The sequence below is a fragment of the Alligator sinensis genome, unplaced genomic scaffold (assembly GCF_000455745.1).
Source record: "Alligator sinensis unplaced genomic scaffold, ASM45574v1 scaffold93_2, whole genome shotgun sequence".
Lineage (NCBI taxonomy): Eukaryota > Metazoa > Chordata > Crocodylia > Alligatoridae > Alligator > Alligator sinensis.
The window spans coordinates 648,085-675,336 of NW_005841854.1; the positions used below are offsets into that span (position 1 = coordinate 648,085).

The 27,252-nt window shown below is 44.6% G+C and overlaps 1 protein-coding gene across 1 annotated transcript in view; it reads left to right on the top strand.

Moving 5' to 3' along the window:
- The window catches only part of SLC35F3 (solute carrier family 35 member F3), a 119,203-nt gene that overhangs the window by 76,741 nt on the left and 15,210 nt on the right, over nt 1–27,252 (top strand). The window contains exon 3 of the mRNA XM_025213783.1: nt 16,253–16,472. Within this exon, the coding sequence (XP_025069568.1) occupies nt 16,253–16,472 (220 nt within the window). The remainder of the gene's footprint in view (nt 1–16,252; nt 16,473–27,252) is intronic.

A 27,252-nucleotide genomic window follows, 5' to 3' on the forward strand; every position in this document is an offset into this window, starting at 1 on the left:
GCTGCTGTGGCTCCCAGGGTTGCCAGTATATCAGCACTTGCCCCTGTGCTTGGCTGCCCTGGGAACCTCTACAGATGCCTCTTCCCTCCCACAAAGCATTCTGGGATTGCTGTACATCAGCTCCCTGGCTGCAATGCACTGGCAATGCATGCTCTCGCCATGCTCTATGGTAGCGCCGCTCAACCTTCCAGCCCTGTGGGCCGGATGAGTGCATGGAGCCAATCCTCAGCCAGTCCGGTCCATGGGCCTGATCCAGCATGGGGCTGCCACATGGAGTTGGCCTGTGGATGTGACTCAGCATGCTGGCCCAGCCCCACATACCAGATCTGGCCATAAAACAATCCTGTGCACCAGCCCAACCCCATGCACCAGATTCAGCCATGAAGTGATCCGACATGCAGGGCTCTGTCATTTAACCCACAGCACTCCCTATGGATCTGGAAACTTGGCAGTGGGGGAGAAGTGGCAGCCACTCTTCTCCTGCTGCCACATTTCCAAACCCATAGCAAGCTCCGTACACTGGATGGCGTGGCCTCACAGTCTGGATTCAGCCCATGGGCTGGAGTCTCAGCACCACTGCTCTATGACACTGGATGACCAGGCACTTGAGCAGCTCTATGCGCATCTCAACCTGTTTCCACAGCATTGCAAATTTCCCAGAACTTCTTAACACTTTAAAAGAATGCCTCTTCATACCTATAATCCTGCCTAACATTTCCCATTGGGATGTTATCTTTTTTTCAAAAAAGGTTACTATTCATTCATTTGGATTGATCTGGATCTCAAAAACCCTCAAGCAAGGAGTAGAACTGAAGGCTCCTCCCAAGGAAGTGCTGTAACCATTGGGTGTGACTACATGAGGTGCTACATTGTCGTAGCAATGCACTACCGCAACTTGGTGTCAGTGGGCAAAAACTGTGACACCACAGCTACGTTGCTGTAGCAATATGCTCCCTCCCTATAGCGCATCACTACAATGAGGTAGTGACTAAAAATAACCATGTGCTGCTGGCATGGCATTACCGTGTTACTGTAGTATGCTGCGTTACTGTAGCATGGTGTTACTGCTGTTACTGTTGTTACAGCGCCTAAAGGAAATACTAAATGACAGGGCAGTAACGACACCACAGGAGATACATGTAGAGGTTACAAAGACAGGTTTTCTCTTGCTTGCTCTCCTTCCAGACTCACAGTTCTTGCATGGTTGGCTGTCTAGTGGCCTGGCAACAGGACAGATGGAGAGTGCTTTCACCCAGGCCTAGCGTGGCTGTCCTAGGAAGTGGGAGTTAGGGTTCAAATCTCCTCAGGATGATGCTAGTCTACAACCCATGCCTCTCATTTTCTGGGCAAATGCTCAAACCACTAGTGTGTTGGGCAAAAGGCCAGCAACACTCTCACCTCAGCAACACCTCTACCTTCAGAGGCAAGACTAGGCATTCTTCATTGCAAATGAAAGCACCTAATGCTTAGCCTGAGTCAGGCACCTGAGCACTGGAAAAGGCCAAGAGTTCAGACACACCCATGTAGCTGCCTTCAGGCTTTCTGGATAACCACATACCTACCTCTCCCCATTCTCTACATAATGCTCCTAGGTGCCTACGTTTGGCCATATTGTATTGCCTTTTGGAGGCATCTTAATCATCCCATAGGCCCCCTCAGCACATAAACCTGATCAAAGTGGACCTCTCTCCTAGGATCAGGCACTTGGACTTTAAATCTTGAGATACCTAAATTTAGATTCCTTTGAGACCAAATAGGATCACACCTTAAATACATGGCACAATTTTTGAAGGCACTACTGAAAGCAGCTATTGGTTCACAGATGTTAAAAATATTTTTTCCTTTGATCTCCTAGGAATTCAAGTAATGTTAAACTAATCCATGCAATAAACTAGGGGCCACCAAACCAGATCAGTGGTGCTCAACCTTTGGCCCATGGGCCAGAATCAGCCCATAGAGCCACGGCATCCAGTCAGCAGGTCACAAAATTTGGTGACAGGGGAGCACTGACAGCATTCATTGCCACTCCCTTGCTGCCAAATTTCTGCACCCATGGTGAGCCCAACCAGCCAGATAACATGGCCCTGCCTGCTAGACTCCATGGCCAGATCCAGTGTGTAGGGTTGTACCCACACACCAGCCCTATGTGCCAAATCCAGCCTGCGGACACTCCATGCCACTTCTCCTACCCATGGGGCCAGAAGGCTGAGCACCTCTGATTTAGATAATGGCCTGATGATTAACTCCTGTAGAACTTGTGGTACTGCCATTAATCAAGGTGAACTCATTTAGCATTAATGTGTGCATATGTGATTCCACAGGAAATCCTTTGTAATACCTGCTTTTATTAATACACACAGTGACATTCCTCTAAGGCAGGCTTGTCCAACATGCAGCCCGCAGGCTGCCATGCAGCCCTCCAAGCTGTTTTCTGAGGCCTGAGGTGCTGCGACGGGAAACCAGAGCAAACACTGTACTTTCGTTTTGGGGGGGGTGATGTGATACCGCTTCCTGTGAGGTCTTTGACTATGGCTCGCCGGCCCACTGAGTGATAAAAGTTCATGATCCAGCCCCACATTCAAAAAGGTTGAACATCCCTGCTCTAAGGTGTTTCCAACACATGAATGTAAGTCTTTGATTTTTACCTTCTCCATAATAATTACTATTTTGTCACATGCCTCTAAATTAGCCACAGTCTCACTTGTGAAATAGCAATAAATAAACACATTTTTCAGAAGAAGTTTCCTTTATAAGAGAAGCTCAAATTAATTAATGGAATATTCATCCTAATGTAATGTCAGATCATGCAAGCTTGGGAAGCAATACATTTTGACACCTTCAAGATGTATTTAATGACTTTTAGGAATCTCGCTGTATACTCCAAGAGGTATAGAGTATGCTGGATCGTATGCTGGTAAAAATCAGTGTCCTTCCATGGACTTCAGTGAAGCTAAACTGATTTACCTACCCTGAATTGCTCAACATTGTTCTTTTTTAGATGAATATTATACAACCTCAGAATGAGAATTATTTTTCAGTCAAAGAAATTTGAACTTGGAGATTCATCACAATGTTTTGTTGAGAAATCCACCTTACTTTTAATTACTTTTTGTCTTCACAAATACCATAAAATACTGCAGTAGCTAAAGGAAACACTTTCCAAATAATGCAACACATTGGTCCCTGAGATACCACAACATTTCCCTAGAATCAAAATATGAAACAAGTATGGCACTGCTATGTTAAAACTATTAGTAGTGGTATGTATTTGCTATGTGGACAGCTGAGTGACCACAGGTGAGCACAATTAACATTAACTCTTCAGTCTTGCTCCATAGTCATTCAAGCCCGGTCAAGACAATAAGTTTCTCTCTATTGACTTCAGTGAGCTCTGAATGAGGCCTTCTACCCTGAAACTCTACTGAAGCCTGAGACTGTGGCACTTACCAAATTGTAGGCCTGTATCCTAGGCTCCCCGTTACTAGACTGTATCTGAGGGGTAGGAATTAAGTTGGGGTGATACATCAACAAAAAAGTGGGTATGTTATCATCCCTCTGGGTATATGAATGCCTCAGTGCCCTCCAGGAATAGAGTAAACAAACTCATCTCCCTGCTGTCAAGGGCAGGGCAGTTTGAAGATGGGGAAAGATCTGAGAATAGATGCTGTACGCTTCGTGTTGCCATCTTAGGGTTCTGATTCATATTTATTCACTCCCTGTGGGCTTGAGTCACTGCCACCAGATGTATAGTTTTGCTGGTGAGGTGAGGAGCAGGCACTGGTTGTGGTGATGTCATGGAGGACTCCAAGCCATTACAGTCTAGCTGCAGCCATATCTCCAGTAGAGAGGATTGAAAGTTAAATCCATTCTGCGTGCTTTTATGTAGGGACAAGATGTTCTCATTAGGGTTAGGAATAGACATTCAAAAAGCCTGAGCCTGAATTGATTCAATCTTTGCAGGTTAGTTTAACCTGGCTAGGCTGAATCAGTTTGTAACTGCACAGACATTCCAGAAATGCAGGCATATGCCTGCAGTGGCTCCAGCTAGAAGCCGGGGGCACTAGAGCAGCCCTCCCTTCCCTTCCACAATGCTGAGCTGAGGGGGGTGTGGCCAGACCCCAGGAGGACACTCTGATTAGGGAGGGATTCCCCCACTTCTGATCAGCCCAGCAGGGAATTGATAATACAGTGTTTATTACCCTTAACCCAGTGTTTATCACCTCATTAAGAAAACAACAGAGGGACATTACCAGCTACCTGCTGGTTCTGCCTTTGTCCCATCTGTCACAGCACAGACTGCAGCCAGCATGTGGTCTGCTAGCGCTCAGAGGTGTCTCTGTAAGGCAGAGGGGACAGGGCAATCCCTGCTTAGCAGGGAGTAGTGAGGAGAAGGGGGAGAGCAGGGGGAAGCCAGGCAGATGCCTGGCAGTCTCTGCTGAGCTCCAGCCAGGGAGCGGAGGGAAGGGGCCAGCTCTGCTGTGGAGCAGAGAGCCCCGCCCAGCGCAGAGAACATGCTGGGATGCTGAGGGAATCTGGTTTAACTTAAACCAGCAAGGGGTCTGGGACAGACATTGCATAAACTGGTTTGAGCCAAATCCGTTAAGTCTGATACTACATTCAACCAGGTTTATCTCAAACCGGTTTCAACCATTTCAAACTGGTTTATGTGCACTGAACATCTATTCTGTTGCAGGTTTAAACCAGTTTCTGATCACTTAAACCAGTTGATGTGTAATGTCTGTCCCTCTGATGATTGGACCAAATACAAAGATACAGCAGAACCATCCTATTCTGCCTATTTGCTATATTAGAAAATTAAATTCAGGTGTTTGTTCTAATGCACTAAATCTATACAAAATGAACACGGTTCATATGACAGAAGGAGAAAGATAAGGTGTTGCTGTGCTAAAGTCACTATGAAGGGAAAGAGATTGGCATCTCATCAGTTGTCACTGGAAGGTATTTTATGTAAAATGGCATTTGGTGAATAATGCCAGATTGTCCATGACAGAATATGTTAAAAATAGAGGTCCAGCCTCATTTCTGAAACTCCTTGACTCTGACAATTTAAGCCTAGTCCCCACCTCAGGCTGTTTACTTTGTATGAGATTCCCTTGTCTTTTTTTCATTGTTAAAAGCTAACTTAAACAATTTCTTATTGAGTCGTGTGAGTTCATCGTAAGATCTGTTTTAGAAATGTGTATTCAGACAGTTTGTAAGATTTGTATTATTTGCTTCTTTTGGAGCCATTCTGGTCTATCACGTAAATCCATAGTAGGCATTTCCTGAGATCAGTTATTGTGAAAAGTCATATTTTGGCACATACACAATACTGAGTAAAACCAGTTGTTTTTCCTTCTGCAGTTCCAGAGAAAGATCAGCTTTAAATGTAAGAGAAACCAAACTTCTTACTTAGTTTCACTTCACCAATTTTTTAAAAACAGATTAATTTTTACCTCCTACCCCACATTTTAAAAAGTTTAATAATAAGAGAAACAGTGAGAAAATCTATGTAGGTGCCTACCAATGGAAATTTAGAAACCTAACTCCAGCCAAGTTTGAACATTCTAGCTCTAGCCTGTTTTCACTGAGATTTAGTCCCATTGGAGTGTCAGGCTTAGCCTCTGAAAGGGGAATCCAGTCTTTTATGGGTCAGGTTCATGGTTTCACTCTTGGTCTGTATGAAATCAAAGAGCTGGGCCTATCATCCTGAAAGGCTCAGTGTTATTATTATTGCCAGTAACTCCAACAGGGGTCCTAGGCTCTAATGTCCTGGAGCCATTCTAAAGGGAACAGTAACAGGTAGAGGAGTCTTAGTTTCTGTTGTTCAATTAATTGAAGATTTTTGGAGATTAAGGAGTGATTCTGCTTGACCCTTATGTTGGTGAGAAGAATCAGAAGGATAAGATACTAGAAAAGACTAGACCAGTGGTAGGCAATGCCTGGCACACATGCCAGAGTGTGGCACTCTAAAACATTTTGCTGGGCACACATGCCTCTGGGTGGATGGTGGGGAAGGGGCCAGGGCTACACAGCCACAACAAGGATCAGGCCCTTCATGACTCCCCCACCATCTGCCCCTGGCATGCCAACATCTTACAAGTTGAAGTTGTGGGTGTTTTTGGCACTCTGCCCAAGAACATTGCTGACCCCTGGACTAGGCCTCAGGCACAGCAAACCATATGCAGTGCACTTGCACCTGTGTGCTGCACTGTTATTTTGCAGAGCGGCGGGGTTTTTTGCCATGGGAGATCCGAGTGTCAAAAAATTCCTACCACTAACAAAAGCAGCATGGTGCACATGACAGCAGTATGCATTGCCATAAACCAGAGCCTGGTAGGCCAGAGCCATGCTTTGGCCAGCCAGGCTCCAAGAAGCCAGCTCGGTACTGCTGCTGCCCTGAGAAGCCCCCAGAGCCCCAGGTAAGGCTGCTGGGGTCTGCACAGGTGCTGGCCCCAGCCTTCCCTACCTAACCCATGTTCCTTTGCCACACGTCGGAGCACGCATCCAGGGTCATGCCCAGGGACAAATAGCAGCAGCACAAATATGTGCCATTGCTGTTTGGCCCATAGGAAATGCGCACCCTGCACTTGTGCACTCGTGAGGATGCACCCTCTGTAACCACAGGAACCCAGGAACTTTCCCCTCACTACTCCACTGAAGGTGCTAATGTTCTACCCTCCCAACCAGGTGAGAGCAACATGCAGCACTACCATGAAGAGTCATAGCAGCTTGGTCTCCCGCAACATGCTGGGGATCTGATGTCTTTCAGTGGTCTCCTTATGAGACACTGCAGTTCCATACCACCACCAGGGCAGAGAGACACAGCAGAGTTCTGTGGGACCTCAGTGGCCCATGAAAGACAGATTAAATCTAAACAGGACAACTGGACCCAAAGGCCCACATCCTGTTTTTTCTCTCCAATGTGTAAATGGCAATTCTAGACCTTATTGCAACCTGCACAAGGAGAAGGACAGTCTACCCAACTTTTAGTCCAACAGGCTAGTGCAGCAGTTCCCAAACTGTGGTACGCAGAGCCCTGGGAGTATGCAAGACGTCTCTGGGGGGTATGTGGAAGAAATTGAGTAATGGCAGATTTTATTTTCCTTCTAATAATAACTGGCATTTAAGGGGTTAAAATATAAAATGTATGCGGGTATGGAGTACACGGGCAGCTGGTAAATCTGGAAGTGGGTACACAGTAAGAAAAAGTTTGGGAACCTCAGGCTTAGTGGTTAGGGCACTTGACCAGGGATTAGGACACCTGAGTTATGGGCCCTATGGGTTTGAATCCACGTCTCCCACTTAACAGCAAAGTGCCTTAACCACTAGGCTGTGGACTTGGCAGGGATAAGAGTGATGTTGACCCCTTCTGGCCTAGTGGCCAGCTAATACAGAAAGGGTCAAAATAATAACTTTATCCAATGACTAATGCAAAATGCAGAAGTTGCACTGTGAGCAGCAGCCAGAGAGCCACTCTCCCTCCATCCCAGCACAGGGCCTACAGGATCAGGCTTTCTCTCACTTTCACTACTTCTGTTCCTACATAACTTTTTCTCTAGACTGCTCTGTGGGCCAGCTTTAATAGAACATATGAAGGATACAGTTTAGACTAAGAGCTGGACCTGCAGGTCTAAAATGTTGAAGGGACCTTGGTTCAGCCACACCCTGAGCAGCACCTCAGACATGGCCCTGTCTATAACATATTTAGCCAGTGCTGGAGTTTGAATTAAACTTAAATGAATGCATTAAATGAGAATTGCTTAATGTTACAGTGATGTAACATTGTACTATTGTAAGTGTGGGACTGCCAAGGTTCCTGTTCTGTATCTTTACAGTCAGGTTTTCATATTTACTAAATGGCAAAAACTGAGTTTTCCATCTTTTTTACATGCATAAGCTCAGTGTAGATTTAAAGCAAGGCCCCTCACATGATTTTCAGTGCATGGTACACCCTTAAATAAATGTACACATTCATCTCTGATCTTGCCACAGACACAAGATTTCAGCCTCTGCAATGATGCATCAAAATGCGTGTGTGACACCTGGGCTCCTCTGAACCAGAGAAGAATGGCAACCCACACAGTTCCCCTCTAACACAGCAGAATCTCCTCAAGAAAAACAGCCTGTAGATTCTTGCAGCCAACATCAGTTCTGGCCCCATCAATAGTTAGCTGTCTCAGCTTCTGCCAAGGTAGGATGTCTGGTATCCTGGCTCTGAAGTGGCACAGGCTCTGGGTGACAGCCATGACAGACGATCTATTGTAGTATGTGTATGTGTGTGAGAGAGAGAGAAAGAGAGAGAGAGAGAAGAGCACCTATTCCTTAAATTAAAACACACAAAATAATTCCAGAAGGCTGCCTGCAAATAGACAATTTGAAGAAGACTTTCACAACTAAGCATGGATATACTGACTGCTATGTAATGTTCTGTATCTAATCCATGCTGTTTTATCATATGTTTTCAAGAGATCTGCTACTGATGATCAATCATTTTTCTCACTTCTGAAATGCAGATCTGTCTTAGTGGAGATGCCTGGTCCTGTCGAACTGATCAGAAAAGAGCTTGGTATGCCTCATCACAGCACCATATTTTTGGAGTTTTTTAAATAGCAACCAAGGATGTGTCAGGTAGCTTCCAGAAAAAAGACATGATCCTTGTCTCAAGGTCCCTACAAATCAACTGATCTCTGTGTTGTCATTCAGTGGTGCAGCAGCCTGCCCACGTGCTGTCAGTTGCAGGGTCAGAGCCTTTCATCAGGCAAGATGTGAAGAGAGTGGCTAACAGCAGTAGGAAGATAGACAGGAAGGGAAGAAGGTGAGCAACATGACAATGTGGTGATTCAGGACAGGTTAGTTTGCAGCACAGTAGAGTCAAACATTATTTAAAATAGAGAGAGAAAAAATAAAACCGTGGGAGGACACCTAATCCCTGGGAAATTTAGTCACAGAAGATACAGGTTATGAGAAAGATTGCTGCTACTCCTCCACTGCCAAATTTCCAGACCATGGGTCAGCCCTGTAGGCTGGATGACATGGCTCCACAGACCAGGGGTTGAGCAGTGGCACCTCTGGCCTAGTGTATGGTAATCATTTAGACAAAAAGCTACTGTTATGCTTTAGCAGCTTGCACTTCATTTGTAACTGGAATTCAGGGACTGGAATTTAAAAAGCAACCCTGCTAGTGTATAATTCAGCTCTCTATGTCAGCTGTGCTGGCTCTGCAGGGCTAACAGAAGTAAAACAAATATTTTTGTCTCCAACACAGACAGGACTGAATATGTACAAGATGTAGCACTCACAAGTGCCACTATACTAATATGATGGTCACTTTTCAGCCAAGAAACAACAGAGAGATGTGATCAGCAGCAGCAGGCAAGCACACGGCCAGGGAGGTTCTTTCTCAGGATGCGCAATGCAATGCAATGTAATGCACTACTGTGTCATAACAGATAAGGGGCTGTTTGACCAATCACAGGCAGAAAAGAACCGTTTTTGAGACTCACAGGATATACAGGAAGGCAGCCAGGGTAAGGAAAGAGGAGTAAGGCTTTAGTTGAAGACACATAGGTGAGGGAAGGAATTGGAACCCACTAAACAAACCCTTGGTACTCTCGCAGTACAATTAGCAGATTCATTTTTAATGACCTGTGATCCCGAACTCGCCGTAGGCACTTTTGTGGAATGTGATGGCAGTAGGTAAAATGATGGAATGGCTCAGCAGGGAGGTGCTGAGAAAGACCCTCATAGCAAAAAATGTTCCTGAACAGACAGCATCCATTAAAAAAGAGTGAATTATAAGTAAATATCAGAAAAATAAGTCCTATGTTCAATATTGCATTCTTTCAAGCAGCCGTTCTGACACCAGTTCTCTTTGCCTCAGTTGATCCATCTGTAAAATGAGCATAATGATATTGACTTTTCTTTGTAAATTGCTTGAAGATGCACTGTTGAGTAGTACTATATTTTTATTATTGCTACTACTATTATTATTTTTATCAGCGCCTATTCAAGGGAGAATGCAGAGCAGCAGTTTAAATGCAATTGTATTTCATAAACACACAGCACTTTTCTGTGTATTTACTTTGTGAGCCTAATGCACTAGGTTAAGGTGAACGCTGAAAAAAAAATCCTATAGAAATATTTTTTATATTTTAAGTAGATTCAGTTTCTGTTCTTACCCATATTGTGTTCCCTTATTGTTATGTTCACAAATTATCTAGCAAATGAACCCAGCAGCAACCCTCCCCCCCCCCGAAACAGTAAGCATTCAGCAAATATTGGAGGTGAACCTCCCATCGAAATCTTTAGGGTAACCTGGAGAATTTAAAGACAAGACTAGTAGGACCAGATTCTGATGGCATGTCTTTGATATATGTCACACATTTCTTTCATTGCTTCCTTGTTCTTGCCATCTGTCCATTAATTTGGGTCTGCTTTCTTTCGGGCATTTTTTCCTTTGTTTTTCCCCTTTTATACAGTTTGTCAGTTCTCTTGCTTGCTGTATTTACCACTGAGTCAAGCCTAGCTAAGTCTTTTTTTGTCCCTTGTATACTCCAGAACACAAATAGATCCATGTTGTTTTATATCTACAGCCTTGCTCTCTCTTCCTTTAATGGATTTCAGTGTGCTTAGGGAGACCAACACTGTCACTATTATTATGGCATGTATCTATTTAATGCAGGCAAATAGAAATCAATTCTAAGTATATCAATAGTTGTCTCTCTTTGAGCTGCCATCAGCACACTTCTCAGTACAAAAAGACTGACATGGCATATCCTAATTTAAAAACTGTTTGATCCAGAAGCTCTAGTTTCCTGAAAACAACAATTATTTGCTCCTTTTATCTTCTGAATATTGTATGCTATATATAGATGCTTACTGTTGGGTGTGTATACGTGCATATGCTGCTGGATGGGTTTACTCCAGAATAATTTACTCTGAAGTAAACCCACCCTGGGCAGACATCTACATGTGCACCCATTTGGGAGCAAATTTGCTGCTCCTGGCAGCAGTCTGCTCCCACCCACTCTGGACCTGCACCAGCCCCCTGTAGCTGCCAGAGGGAACTCCAAGTTTCCCCTGGGTGCTAGCCTAGATACTGACAAAAAGCTTGAGGCCAGGAGACAGCTGTCTCCTGTCAGGGGCTGAGAGATTGCTCCCTGCCCCTGGGAGCTGCCTGCTGCTGAGGCAGACACTAGTGGCAGAGCCCAGGTGGGGACAATGTCCCTCTGCCCCAGCAGCAACGAGCTCCTGGCCCTGGCTCCCCAATCAGGAGCAGGGAGCTTGGATAGAGCTGCAGGAGAGGGGCAGGTCCCAGCCCCCTGCCCCTATTCACTGATGGGGAGCTAGCACTGAGCCCGTGGTACTCAGTGTGGGCTCAGCTGGGGGCTTGCTCTTAGCTGCACCACTGGCAGGGCAGGGGACAGGGGGCTGGGACCTGCCCCTCCTCTGCAGCTCTTTCCAAACACTGTGCCTCAATGACCCCATTGGAGCACGGGACTGGAAAAAATCTGCAGAGCTGGGACCTGCCCCTGACCAGGACAGTTTCCAGCCAGTCCCAGACTGTGCAGGGAAGTCTGCACATACAGCCTGAAGCTGGCTGGGGACTGCCCAAAATGGGACAGTCCTCAGCCACCTCCAGGCTGCACGTGCAGAATTCCCTGTGCAGCCCCGGGCTGGCCAGGAACTGTCCCAAGCAGGGGCAGGTCCCAGCCAGCTCCAGGCTGGGCGGGGAACTCTCCTCGTGCAGGGAGCTCCCTGACCCTGCTCTGTGATCATGGAGTGGGAGCTGGGACCTCCCTCCTGCCAGGGCAGCACGACATTGTACACAGTGTTTATCAGCCCATCAAAAAAATAAAAACTTCTCTCATTTGTTCAAGCTCTTCTTTTAGCTCCAAAAAGCCATAAGCGGACACTCTCCTGTCTACCTTTGTCCTGTCTGCCTTCACAGACACCTCTCAGCATTAGCTAGCACACCACATGCTGGCGACAGTCTGTGCTGTTGGAGGGGAGGGGAGGGGAGGGGGGAATCCCTGCTTGAGCAGGGAGTGGGGGGAGGAAGAAGGGGGCAGGAGGAAGCCAGGCAGATGCCACTGTGCCTGCCATCTGTGCCAAAGCTCCAGCCAGGGAGGAGAGGGGCAGGGCCAGGTCTGCTGTGGAGCAAAGAGCCCTGCCCAGGGCTGCAAAACATCTGGGATGCTGGGGGACTCTGGTTTAAGTTAAACCAAGAAGGGGTCTGGGACAGACATTGCATAAACTGGTTTGACCTAAATCAGTTAAGTCTAACTTAATCAGTTAACTTAAGTTAGACTTAAGTCTAACTAAATCAGTTAAGTCTACATTCAACCAGGTTTATCTCAAACTGGTTTCAGCCATTTTGAAACTGGTTTATGTGCACTGAACATCTGTTCTGTTACAGGTTTAAACCAGCTTCTGATCACTTAAACCGGTTTATGTGTAATGTCTGTCTCTAGCCTTTGAACTTGTATACACTACAACACCTCTGTCATTGAAGCCAGGTCAGCAGAGCCTCTTAGTCAGTACTCTACTGTCAGCAGAGGTGCATCTGCACCAGAAGTTTTCTCAGTCTCTTATCAGTGAAGATGTGTGACGTTTTCATACCCGCTAATGGATTTAGCTATGCTGACAGCATTCTGTAACATAGACTTGTAATTTATTTACATTAAACATTCATTGGATAATACATCAATGGTCCTTTGAGTAGCAAGTAGAATCCAGGTGAGTGCTCTAAAAAAACTAGGCTAGGGAATAATGTTCCTCCTTACTTTCTGTCCTAATTCTTCAGGGCAAATTATAGTGTCAGTTGGGGTTAGCAGTGTAGGTACCATTACATCCTACACAGCAATTGCTCTTACATGCTATGGTGAGGAGTGCTACAGAAAAGCTTAAGACAGACCTGTGGATAGATAACTGCTTATGCCATGCACCCTGCCTAAGTTGTTTACTTCTTTAATAATCCTTAGTGCAATCATAGTTGTTTTCCTCATAATCTTTTTTATGTATATCTTCATTACCACAGCAAATGGCAGTTTAACTGAGCCCCATGATGCATGTCAATAACACAACCAGCTCATCAAAAACATTTCCAAACATGAGGAGCTGTGCATCCCCAAATAAGCTAAACCAAAAATGGTTATTGCCTAAATTGCATGCTAAGTAAGTAAAAGATAATCATATTAAAAGAAGGTGTTGCACTTACATAAAACTTTTAAATAACATGCTCCAGAGAAAAATAATTGCTCCTAAGCCTTCTTTCCACCAATATCTCCTTACATTTTTAAATAATATTAATCTTCAATCTACTTGTTTCTTTCTTTAATTAGTATCCCATAATTGGCCTGATTCCTACTGCTTTGAACTTGTAAAAATGACTGTCTGAAACCCTGCCTAATAGCATGGATGCATTTTTATGATCACTTTGCAAGGAGATAAATACCTACAGAAGATTCAACACAGACTCAGTTGTCACGTAGTTGGGGAGGCAGGAGAAGTACATTCTGAGCTGTTCTGAGTCATCCTACATAGTTTGGCTTATTGATGCCACCAGCAGAAAGGGAAAGTGACTGGGAATAAGCCCCTGGTATCAACAAATAGACAGGGGAGGTTAAGTGAAGTATGAGAAGGTATGAGAGGAGTATTCATTAAAAGTGAATCATTTGTAGAAAACAGCCATCTTCACTTTCCAGGCTTGAGCTTCATGTGTACAACTTTCTGATCACCAACATGTAGTTTCTGAAACCTTTCTCCTCAAAAGCAGGATTCAGAATTGCTCACTTCTGGTGAAATTTTCCTTTTCACTTTGTATTTTGCACATTTGACCTGTTATTGTATTGGTCATATCAAAGCTGTGGTGCATACAGCCCACAAGAGGTTAATCTGTGGCTGCCACTCCTCTCCTGGCTCCAGTGGTTGCTGCAGTGGAGATCTCCAGACTCTGCCCCCACCCCCACAACACACCTTCCCTAGCTTTCACTTCCTGCCCTCCTTGCACACATGGTGCTGGGAAGCGAGCCGGGGGGCGCGCGGGGCGGGGAGGACACTCACCCACTGCTGCTGGGGCAGTCTGCAGCTGGGTAGTTGAGGGGAGTCCTTGGCCCCCTCTGGTGTGACCTCCACAACATGCAGCCTCCTCAGTATGTGCCCCCTGGCCTTAAGATGTTGAATTGTTTGAATAGAGTCAAATGATAACTGAACCCTACTTCCTTTTCCCATCTGTCAGCTCAGCAGTGACAATGGAGCCAAATAAACTCATGCCACTCATTCAGTTCATATGGCCTAGCAATCAGTCATGATACTTTGGCTTCCATCCATGACACCAGGGATTTCATTGTGGTCTTCCATATAAGCATTAGCCAGGCCTACAGTTACAGGACTTCCAAGGACATAAGAGCAGATGAATTTGATCCAGCAAGCTGCCAGCTAGAACTAAATTCTCTCTAGGAACAAATTGATCAAAGTGGAGCAAAGGTACTTATGAATCCAGCCACATGGTTAGATGTTGAGAAGTGAATAACAGCTAACTGACCTGCATGCATAATAGTCTGAAAGTGTGATTTTATTGGTCACAAATTTTCTGTGTTCAGGCTATAAACTGAAGGGCTGCAAACAACTGAAGAAATAGGCATCTTTTGGGAAATCTGGGAAATCTGATGGGAAGGGAGGGCTTGCTCTAGTGCCCCCTGGTTTCTAGCCTGAGCCAGTGCAGGCATGTGCCTGCATTTCCAGAATCAAAAGTGAATGTCAATCCGCTTGCTTCCTGGTTCAATCTATGCAGGTTAGACTAACCTGCAAAGATTTAATCGATTCAGGCTCAGGCTTTTTGAAGGTCTGTACTGACTCCATGTGAATAATTTGAATTAGACTGCAAACTGTGTTCTTAATATTACATATCTTTGCATTTCTATTTTGTATTCTTGAATTTCCATGCAAATAGTTTGGCTGGAGCATGCCATTTTGGTTCTGCTGTAACAAGGAAGACGGTTGAATCCAGTTTTTAATTTAGAACCACAGAAGATATCTTGAACCTATGTTTTCAGTCCAGTGCACTATCTTTACCTTCCCTTATAGCCCTTATCTCAATTCTCAGCATGGCATTTGATATAACATGTTTATAACACCTCACTTTCCACCATCCGTGACTTATCCCTTGCCAGTATCTCCACATCTGTGTGCTCTCTCTCTCTTGCTGCATTCCTTCCATCTTTCTCAAGTGAATGCCCAAGTGCTCTTCAGTCTCCCTCCTTTGCTCGATCATTCCTTGCCAAACGCACCATAAACAAACCCTCCACATTTATTTTCCGATCATATGAGCAGTACTAAAGACCCCTGACTTCCTGAATTTCCAGCATTCTTCATATTAATCTCTAGCATTGTTGTTTGAGTGCATCCACATCCCTCAAACCATATACTCCTTACTTCCAGCAATGATTACTTACCTCCAGCAATCATTATTACAACTCCTTCTGGCTTGCCGTCCTCACCAAACTTCAGTGTGCCACAGACTGCCAATCTCTGTCTTTCTCAGATATCATCATGCCAATTGTCACTTTTCACTGATCCACTTGTTTCATCCCTTCTGGCCTTACCATTTCCCCTTTTCTCTACAACAGCCATTCAACTAGTCACAGGCCAATCTCTCTTCCCAGGGTGGGCCCTTGATAATAGGAGCACCTTTCACCACGTGACACCTGTCTTATGGAAAGGCCTTGCCTTGAATTTAATTTTAGTGAGCCTCCAGCCAACCCTGCATAACTATCCACCTGTTCTCTTTTTGCTGATCAGCAAGGCAGCATGGTACAATGATTGATAAGGCCAAAAGGTTGGTAGTCAGGAGGCATGGATTCTGCCCCAGTTCTGCCACCGATGTGCTGGATGGCTATGCATAAGTTCCTGAACCTATTTGTGTCCTAGTTTTCATATGTGTTCACTGAGAACAAAAATACAAAGTGCTTTGGCATATAGATTAAAGGCACTATGTTCAAACCCGTTATTATCATTGTTGTTATTATGAACTTTGAGCCACTTTTCTCCTTACTCTCATGTAGCTGCCTTTTCATATTTATAATCCCTTTTTTGATTCATTATTATTTTGGACAAATGATGGCCTTTGGCAGTAGACTCTGAAATTACTGGTACCTGCCCCGCCCCACAAGAGCTTTCTTATGAATACAAAGTATGAATGCCCTGTTTGCCACTTAGCTATAACATTGCTTTTCTTTCCTTGTTTTAGGGAGTGCTGCCAATTTTTTGGAGACAATGGCTTGACTCTGAAGGCTTTTTTTACCAAGGCAGCACCCTTTGGTGTTCTTTGGACACTCACAAACTACCTATATTTACATGCAATAAAGAAAATAAACACGACGGATGTCTCCGTGCTGTTCTGCTGCAACAAAGCTTTTGTGTTCTTGCTGTCATGGATTGTTCTCAGGGACAGGTTCATGGGAGTGAGGGTAAGTGACTCCTCTCTGTCTCTCTAACTCTTTCATGTTATCCTTTTCCCAGTATATCCCCATTGGCTTGTTTGGATCAAGTAACAGGTTTCCCATATCACTTAAAAGGGGAAGCCTGAATCAGCATAGAGTCATAGAATTGTAGGGCTGAAAGGGACCTCAGAAGATCATCTAGTCCAACCCTTTGTTCAAGGCAGTAGCATCCCTGACTAAACCATCCTCTGTCAACTGGATTTTAAGCAAAGCAAAAATTTTAGGCACCCTGCCAACTAGAGGAACCCTCAGGTCTGAATGATGTCTGGGAGGAATAAGATACCAAGGAACAAGATCCTCAGTGAGACATTTAAGCTCATATCCTTGCAAATTGTACAAGCCACCTGCTGTCTTTACCAGAGAGCACACACCGAGAATCATCACCATGGGGCTATCTCTAGGCCCCTGCAGCCACTTCCTCTTAGAACTCAGTTTCTTTGCTCATTGTTCCTTAGAAGCAAGATACCTTATGCTAGTTTGGAGTGTGAAGGATAAGTAGTATCCCCAGGTTGTTGTGAACATTTGTTTTCATGTGCCTGTTCTCTTTTGATAAGAAATTAGCCTGTGAGACTTAGAAAACATTTTTTAAATTCCACTTATCTGCAAGCTCTTTACCTATCCTTGTGCCATTTGTTCACATTATATGAATGTATTTGTATTAGCCAATATTTAAATATAACAAAACCCCTATTGCATTGGAGTATTATTAAGTTCTTTATAACTGGTTGTACACTTCAGCTGAGACAGACATGGAGGCAGATAATTTAGGTTTCTTTCCTCAAGTGACTGTTTCCAGAGCAGTTTGTTTAAATATGCAAGTGGTGAGGAACAAATATAATGGCCTTGTAGAGCAACCCAGAGCATACAGCAATCCATTCTATGACTGTTTAGGGCAGGCTAGGAGTTAGAGAGATCTGTATGGAAATACCTGAAAGTGACTCTCAAAGGTAGAAACCTAGAGAGAGCTCCAAGATCCTAGTCTGTGTCCATTCACTGAGGCAGAGACCTAGGTTGTATCCTCACATGAATAAGACAGTGTGCATGAGCCCGAGAGCCCCTTGTGTGTTCCATAGCAGATGTTGTCAGCACAGCTGTAATGCACTGTGTTAACTTCACTACTCAATGTCCATGGGAAAACACTGGCTTCCTCACAGCCTGCTCACTCTCCAGCCCCACCATACCTTTCAGGGACATGTTATGTCCTACAACCTGGAGAAGGATTTCATTATCCTATGAAGCTGACTGCACAAAAGGATTTGGGCTTTTCAATAGGCACCCTGCCAGGCAGAGGACCCTTTGGGTCTGAGTGCAGTAGCCCCATTCTCCATAACTTGTAGGAAGAATTAGACCCCGAAGAACATGAGCCAACAAGATGAGCTGGAAGCCACCTGAGTTAGCTAGTCAAGTGGTTTTCCTGTCCCACTCCTGGCTGGAGGGAGTGTCTGCCAATTTCTCCTGTGGAAGCTGTTTCACTTTATATGTTCATTGGGTCAGAGGCAATGCTGTGCTTATGGACACCCCAAGAAATAAGCCTCCCTAGCTATTTCCCACTCCCTGTGCACCACCAGCTTCACTCCCACTCCCTGTGCACCACTTGTAACTGTAGTAGAAGCAGCTCCAGGCACATCCCTGCCAATCCATTTACCATGCCCAAGACTGAAGGCTTATCCACACCATGGGACACTGTGTCCCAGCCAGACCCTTCCCAAGCAGAATTCACCCATCTGCTGGCACAGACATGCTCCACAGGAGGACACTGGTGAGGCTGCCCCAGGAGGCCTCCTTAGCAACTGCTGTCATGCCTGCCAGACACCAAGGTCTTGAGAGCAGCTACAAAGAGACAACAGTGCATGTCATTGCCTGCATAAATCCAGGTTTGGAGCATGTCTTTGGGGAGGGCATGCTCTGGCATGGCCTGACTTGGACACACTGGGCTCCTAGGCATGTGCAGGGAGGCTTCTCTGACATGCTGTAATTCCAGCATGTCAGAGCAGACTCCAGCATCACATGTATCAGCATCCCCGTGCTGAAAAATGGTGGCGGGGCACTTTAAACTAAAGCTTATTTAACAAGCTTTAATTCAAGGTGCCCTGCTGCCATTTTTCAGCGCGGAGACACTCGTATACATGATGCTTTTAATTAGTGCAGCGCTTAGATCTGCGCTAATTTAAGTGCCCCCCTCTAGCCTTCTGGAGCATGTCTATAAATACCTACTGTCACTGTGGAATAGACAAGACTTAAGAGGATCCAGCTGATGCAGAGCAGGGCTTCACAACTCCCTCACCCTGAGCACTGACCAATCCCATATAGACACAGCCAGTGAATTATCTAACCCTGCCCTAGTTGATACTTCATTCTTTATACCAAGTGGAACCACTGCAAGAGGTAAGACTGACAGGGCCCCTCACCATAATACCCTAGCAAGCCCAGTGGGTAGAGCACACATTTGAGAGTCAGGAAATATATTGGGTCAAGTCTCTGCTCCAAATCAGGATCAGTGGGGATTATTGGAAGCTGGATCTTCAACATCCAGGTGAGTAACATAAGCTATGGGGGTCTAAGGAAAGATCCAGCAATTCTGTTGCCTTGTCTTCAGGTTAGCCAGGCTCTGAAAATGCCAACTGAATCAGGCCCAGAGGCTAGCAGTAATTGAGGGGGTTTCGAGGCTCTTGGTGGGACTTCAGTGTTCAGCGTAGGCTCCTAAAGTGACAGAGAAGTGCGAAGTCCCCCTGTGGATTTAAGGCTTGATCCAGTAAAAGACATAGGTGCATTGTCCTTGGAGTAGAATCCAGAACCCTGAGTTAGGTGCTCAGGCAACCTAGACAGTGCATGGGGAAAGGGTGGGCAACTGCAAATGGGATTCACAACAGGCACTGAGTGGTGCATCGCATAAACTAGTGAGTACAAAATGCAGAAGGGTGAGGTGTCTCTAAAATCCCATTCCTCTCTGGGACTTAAGTGCTTAACTGTTGGCTGCAGGGCAGCACCCATGTCAAACTTGGATTCACAGCCAAGGAATTTTTCCTGGATTCTGAAGGCCAGAAAGAGGGAGCTTGATGCCTGAGCCAGAGTGTCTGGGATACTCAACAGCAGAGGGGTCCTGGGTTCCAGGCCTTGCTCCCTGGACTGTTTATACATTTGGCATTAAACAGTCATTGGATGGAAAACAGAAAAACATCCTGGGAGTAAGTGTTAGAACTCCCAACCGAGTGCCCTCGCCCCAGGGCTACACAATCAGGTTTCCCTCCCTGGCGAAGGAGTCCTGGATTCTTTGCTGCCATCATGCACGGTTCAAATTGGATGGGTAGAGGGTTCCTCTGCCCAGCCTATGTTGTATCCTGATGGCTAAGCGAGTGCTCCTTGGAGTGTAGAGATGTGAGTTTGAACCCCATCATGGCAGGAAAAAAATAAGCTTAGCTTTTTTTACTTCCTAAGTGGGTGCTTTAACCACTGGGTTATATATAAACTGAGGTTAGCGGCAGCCACATCTTAAGATCTGCAAATCTGTTTTGTAAGGAGACGAGTCCTGGCATTGTGTGTTCTACCAGATCAGGCCTCTTAGGGACTTAAGTGAAGAAATGCTTACTTTATGAATACTAGTTATGGTTAGGTGCAAAATTGGTACTAGCCACTCAAGCTGGAGCAATTCTGTGCACGACCAGAAAGGAGCATGGCAGGCTCCTGAGGAACTTTCCAGTCAAGTCTGAGGGGTTGAGTAAGCTTAGGCACCTCCAGGGTTAGGTGACAACTGAGCAGAAGGCTTTTTGGATTGTAATTTTGGCCTTAAGCACCTCGGTTCTGCTTCAGTCCTGCTTCAGGAGTCTGAGTTCTTTATTGGATCAAATCTTTAGCCCTTAGCAACCTCTGATGGGGAAGCCAGCACCGATGAGCGTCTGGCATCCATAGCCCATAAGTGACATTGTGTCAGGTGTGTGATTCCCTCACTGGGGCCAAGTGGAATTACAGTGGAAAGATACCAGTTATTCACTCCTGCACTGTTACACCAGCAGACTTAGAGAATAAAAATAATAATATTCCTAGCTCTTACATGACACTTACGGAGGTATCTCCTCATTAAAACTTAGCTATATTTTTAGTTGTCAGGGGAGCTTTTAACCTCAGTCTATGGGTTAACTTCAATAGAAAATTAATTTCTCAGTGATTGAAAATCTTTTATCACCCTTATTATTATTTCAGCAGTGCCTGGTGGCTCCAAAAGAGATCTTTACAAAATGTACCAGTAAAGTGCCTAACCCTTTCAGTTTTTGGCTGCACTTGTTCGTCACATTTTCTGATTATCTTAACAATGAACCCACTGTAACTAATAGATTTTCTGAGTAACCAAAAAATCTAAGGCAAAATCTGAAGTAATCTTAGGGGGCACTATTACTGAATCACAGAAAAGTATTGCTGGAAGGGCCCTCAGGAAACCATGTAGTCCACCTCTTGGCTCAAGGTAGGATCATTATCCCAGTCTAACCCATTTCCAACAAGTGTCTGTCTATCCTGTTCTTAAAATCTTCCAACGGTGGAGATCCCATAACCTCTCAAGGTAATCTGTTTCAAAGTTTAGTCACCCTCTTCCTAATATCCAACCAAAATTTCCTTTGCTGAAGTATAAGATCGTTACTCCTTGTCCTATCCCCTGGCTGGCTGTATTGTCTTTTGTATAAGAGCTAAAAACACCTGTGGTCTCTGACTAAGGTATGGTACTTTTTGCCTTTATCCCATTGTTTTGGTCAGATTCTAGTGGACATATATTTCCTGCCTGTTTTTTAGTCATCTTGCATGTGCCATTGGAGATACCTATCCCATCAACTATCGTGTGTTGTTGCTATACAGCTGACTTGTCTACCACCTTATTGTGGCTGAATTCTAAGGTGCATTATGTGTGTGCGTGCATATACATACACACACACGAGAAGGACCATTTGAAACATGTTTTATAAGCCTTTTGTATGGAAGGTGCTTTATAAACAGAAGATACTTTTAGTATCTATTCCTATTAGTGATGGATTCATGCCAAAATGTGCAGAGCTGGGGTTTTGAATTTGACTCATTACAGAGACAGGGGCTGAAGTTTGGATTCAGGCCTGACCATTCCCCCATTTCAAAATAGTGGGAAAAAAATGTGAATTAAGAGAGATAAAAACTAGGATTTTTAGTCTAAATCATTTCGTTGTTGATATTGTCTTGAGATATTGTTATGCTCTTCCTCCTGTTGCTCCTATTTCTGCTTTGGTCATAAGGAGCCATGCTTTTTCATGTTCAGGGAAGATGAGGAGGAAGAATGTTAAGGGACATTTGGGTATAACCCCTTCATCTGAGTGCTGATGGATGCATTGTAGACATAGAATACATTTTGTTTTAGGGTTGGCAAGCCAGTCAATTGATCAGTCAAATGTTGTCAATTGACCCATCAATTGCCTGCATATTTTTGACTGGTCAAAGATTATAACAATTTCACAAAAAACTACATTTTTTGGTAGTCTTCTTCACAGAAATATGATATTTTATTGTTTTTTAACACATTTCTTAATGGAAAAAATGTGCTTTTTCTGTGTATTATTTGGACCGATTGGCTTTTTTTTTTAACAATTTTTTGTCAATATTTGATCAGTCAATTGACCAAACTTTATTTGATTGGTCAAATACACAAATCTATATTGTTTTCTCTGGATCCTTATACAAGTGGGGCAGAGTGAGCAGGCTCTTCCTTGGATCCTTCACATCATTTGTGAGGATTAGCAAGGGCTGCCTGAAAGGAAAGCCTAGGTTTGCTTCATGCAGGAATGAGGCTGCTGTGGGGTTTTGTAGTTTATTTCTTCCCACCATTTGTTGAGTTGCAGGAGTGCTCGGGTACTGCCTCACTGTGAATGGGGATTTAAATGGAGTCTCTTTCCTCTTTCTTTCCTTGACCATGTGTATACTGCCTCCCCACCCAGCCCAGGACTCCTGCCCTGTTCACACAATTCCGACATTCCTGGAGCCCCAAATCATGAGATTCCAGGCAGGAACAAGTGTGGGGTCATAACACCCCAGCCAAATATCTGTCCAGCCTCCTCTTGAAGACCCCCAAAGTAGGAGAAAGTACCACCTCCCTTGGGAGTCCCTTCCAGAGCCTGGCAGCCCTAACTGTAAAGTCATGTCTCCTGATGTCCAGCCTGAACTTTCTAACAATTGTAATTAAAATAGTGAGTTGGCAAACCTGGATGCTGCCATCAGATCAGTGTCCTTTTTGTTGGATGGATGCTGTTTGTTGTGACCTTCAAGTTAGCATGACAAGGATTGCAGACTACGACAGCAGTTCACTGTGTTTTGCACCCACGGGGACCCTGGAAGTCAAACAGTCACAGACTTTCTCCATTCACTCAGCCACTTTCACAGGACCAGATCCTGAGAGAGAGCTATTGCTCGGTCACTCCTCCCCTAGAAACAAGACAATCTTATGTTCATCAACCAGAATGTGTTATTTTTAAGATGCAGACACTCATCCTTTGAGGGCTGTGTCATCTTTGATTGTGCCAAAGTCCTGGTTAGGATCAGAGAGAAGCGCTTTCCTAGACAGCACAAGCAGCAAGAGATGTAAATCGTGCAAGCTTTTTTAGTTCATTAAGTAATGCATATTCTACACTAACCTTTGGTTATTGTACTTATCTTGCTTTGAACCTATTATTTTCTGGGTATTTCTTTAGTTACCAATGTGAATAATTCATTCTTTTACTTTGTGTCTGCTTTTCTATCAGTCAGTCTGTCTCTCTCACACACATACACAAGCATACCTCATCTTTAAATTTCCCTCTCTTTACCTTTATTTTGCCACATGATTGCGTAAGCAAGTGACAAGACATCTTACTTCCTTCACACCTGCTGGAATTCATCCACTAGGCCGGAAGGTGTCAAAGATATGGCTCATGGGATGGATTTGACCCATGGAGCCCCATCATCTGGACCCTGGTGCTGCCCCTGGCTCTGCACCGAGCCACACACCGCTGGACTGGCTTTGTGTGTAGGGCCTGGGACTTATCCCACACACAGCACCTGCTCCAAAAACCAGGTCTCACATGGCACGCATCCCAGACTAGCTGGGGTGTGGGGGGCACCGCGTGCAGCACAGATCTTGGGAGTGGCTGTAACAGGCTCCAGATGCAGCATGGGTCCTGGACTGACTGGAGTGGGTGCCATGTGCAGCTCACGTTCCAGGACCCATACTGCATGTGGCACCCATTCCAGCTGGGCTGGGACTTGTGCCAGATGCACGTCACGTGTGGCTCAGTCCCACACCAGGTGGGAGGAGTGCCATGCAGTGCAGGTCCTGAAGCAGGTGCTGCTGCCCTGGAGCCAGCATTGGGGGGGGGGGGGGGGGGTGGCGGTATCTGTGGGCCCAGTCCAGCCTGGCGCCACTCATCCCGCCTGTGGGGGCTCATGAGCTTGACACCTCTGCACTAGTGTGTTAAGAGGTGTGTAAATAAACACAGCCCAATAGCAACAAACCAGGAGTTCAAGCAAAATGTGTCTGATGCTAATGACATGCTTGATAGGCAGCCTGAGAGGCCTTCAGGAAAAATGCATATATTCTTGACATGTTGACAGACAGGCAGGCTGAAAGCTTTATCCAGGACCACATCTGGCACTTGTGACATGCGTGATAGAGGATGGAGCCACTGCAAAAGCAAATCAGTTGGAGTCTGAATTTATTTGCTTTAGTCTTTTACTCTAGTGTCTCCTTTCATACCACAGTAAACAAACTCATTCAGCATGCAGGAGTAGTGGTGGCTGCAGGTACTTTCTGCAGGCACAGTATATAAGCACACCAAGCCAACATGCCCTGAAAGCTCAAAAATATTGATATTAATATTGATTTTCAGACTGTGCCTCCACCTTCTGGGTATATTCTAGGCTCAGCATTCCCCGAGTTAGGAGCAAAGCTGGCCTATTGCATCAAGCCTCCAGTGCTCTTCATCCAGAACTGTACTTTTAGAATCCCAGGCCAACAGAATGGCTGCTTGTGCTAGCATCATGTTGACTGTGGGATTTTTGATAATATTCCTCTTATGCCAGTACCTATTACATAACTAAGTGACTTCAGGCCTTGATCCCTTTAGATCTCTCACAGATGGTCAGGCAGAGTTAGCATTTGGGTGGAAGACCAACAGATGTCAGTTCTTGGGAGGTCACTCTCCTTTCTGAGATCCTCTTCCTGATGCTAGTAAAGGGCACCGTACAGCTGCAAGTTTCTTATTTCATATGTTCTTTCCGAAAGCTCAGTTGCTGACCATCAGATTCATTACAAACCTACCGGCTAATTTTTTTTCCTCACAAGCATTAGTAGTTAATCTGCTAGCACTGCCAAATTGCCAGCTGAACAGAATGTGTGTTCCTCCCTGCCTAACATAAAATTGTCTGGCATTGTTCTGCACTGTTACTGTATTTTCACATGTAGGTGCTTTTCAGTTGTGAGTGAAATAAGTCTACTGTATTATGCAGAGGAGGAAAACAAGTAAAAAAAAATCCCATATCTGAGCATCCTCCAGGGCTGGCAAAGTGTGGATACAGCCTCCAGCTTTGCAGCTTGAGCTAGTTTGTAAATCCTGTTGGTAGCCTTCAGGCTGAAAGATGCCTGTGACCTTAGAACTGTATGCACCTTGGACTCAATCCTGCAGCACAGAGTGCAGAGCTCCCTCATTCTTCTTGTGCTTAGAGGAAGCTTGCACAGGTGGTCAACAGCTTGTAGGATCAAATCCCTTAACATCAGGGTTTTTTTAATATTGAACGCTTGGGAATTTTGCTTTTACTTTGATCAAAATAGCATCTGAAACAGAGCTGCACAGAGTATTTTCTCTCCTCCTGGTAAATGGCATTTCAGGTTGATTAAATCATTTGGGACATTTTTGTCAATTTAACAAATTATTTTGATGAAAAGAAAAAAAAAACCCTGAAAAAAAAGGCTAAGGAAGATAAAACTGTTTCCCTGTAATCTGAATGAAAGCTTTCAAGTTTTTTATTTGAATTGATATTTTGTTTTCAAATTTACCTCACTCTTATTCCTAGCTACTAAAAAATGTTTTTTGAAAAAAAGCTTAAACAGCAAATGGTAGTGAAGTGAACTAGCCACAATGATCCTGGAATTACAATAAATGGTGCATTTGACCCAAAATAAGGTTTTCCTTTTTTTTTTTTTTAGTCCATCCAGAAGGCAAACAGCTTTAGTTCCATGCTCCATTCTTTAAGCCACGGGGCTCAAACTTGTTTGCCTCCCCACCAGACTGGCTCCAGTTCCACCTCCAGCAGCAGAGCATGTGGCAATGGCAGCACTGTTGTCAGTTCAGAGAACTGCAGAGGTTTATGAAGCCATCGGTCACCCACTGCTGCTGAAACAAGTCCCTAGTGGCGCTCCGTATCCTGGAATTTGGTGACAGACTCTATCCCTCCCCTGAATTCCTAGCCCCACAAGAGCCCTCAAGGCCATATGAAATGGCTCTGGGGGCCAGATCCAGCCTGTGAGCTGTATCTTTAACACCCCTGCTTTAGAGAGTAGATAAAACACCACATATTCTGTCTTTTGTTGCTCCTACTAAACCTGCATGCTAAAGAAATACATTTTGGAAGTCAGCTTTGCATTTGCAAAATTGTACATTTTCCTCTTAAGAGAACTACATGTAGTGAGATAACCATGTGCAGAACCTGTTTGACTGCCTCTTGACTTTGAATGCACATTTTTGCTGGTTGAACTTGGGACTGGAATTTTAAAATTGGGCCCAAGCCTATAAGATGCACACCACATGTGATATATAAGATCATTGGGGGCCAGGTTCTAATTCACCTGTTAGGCACATAAATGGACTTAGGCACCAAACTACAATCCTGTTCCACCCTGATCAAATCCTAAAAAACAATTAATGCAAAGTACAGGTGAAACCTCTTCCTCCTTACTGTTTTTCTGAGACTCAGTGGGTGCGTCTACACATACACATATACTGCACAGTACAGGCACATGTCTACACGTGCATGCCCATACTGCATAGTAAATATGGCAACTTACGCCAACTTGAGCATAAATTTGATACTTGCATCATGTAGGTATCAAATTTAGGCCTGACTAGTCACTGCGCGATAATGCATGTGTAGACGCCTTACTGTTAAGTAACACTGTGTGTGTGGACTGACTTGGGACTAGCTTTAACACCTGCATGTGTAGACACCAGCCTATTCCTGCTTACTGTGCAGTAAATTTAAGCCAGTGTAAATGCATGTGTAGACACAGCCAGTCTTAAGGCTAAAATGGTAGGGTGTTAAAAAAGTTGATGCATTAATGGATTTTCTGAGATTTATAAACAGAGTGGAATAGAATAATGCGATGGAACCTAAGGCCACTTAGATGCCTAATAGGTAAAATAAAATCTGGACTTCAGTATTTACACTTTTCAGGTCCCTGTTCTAGTCTAAATTTTGTTATATTCTCTATGGGGACTGCTTTTTTGGATTCTGGAACAGACTGATGATTCATCTACTTGGAAGTTTTGTATCCTGATTACAAGATACACGTCCAAATGGATGGGTTATTCATTGCTATCTTTGTAGAGTATGATAGCAAGGAATATAAAGTTTGGATAAAGGTTTACACAAGTGTGTCTCCCCATAACCACTAGTGGCACTAACTACTGGGAGCATCATTAGAGAGACAGGATGGAATGAGCCTGGACCCTGACCCCTCTTACCCCATGAGGCACATTTCCCTGAACACAAG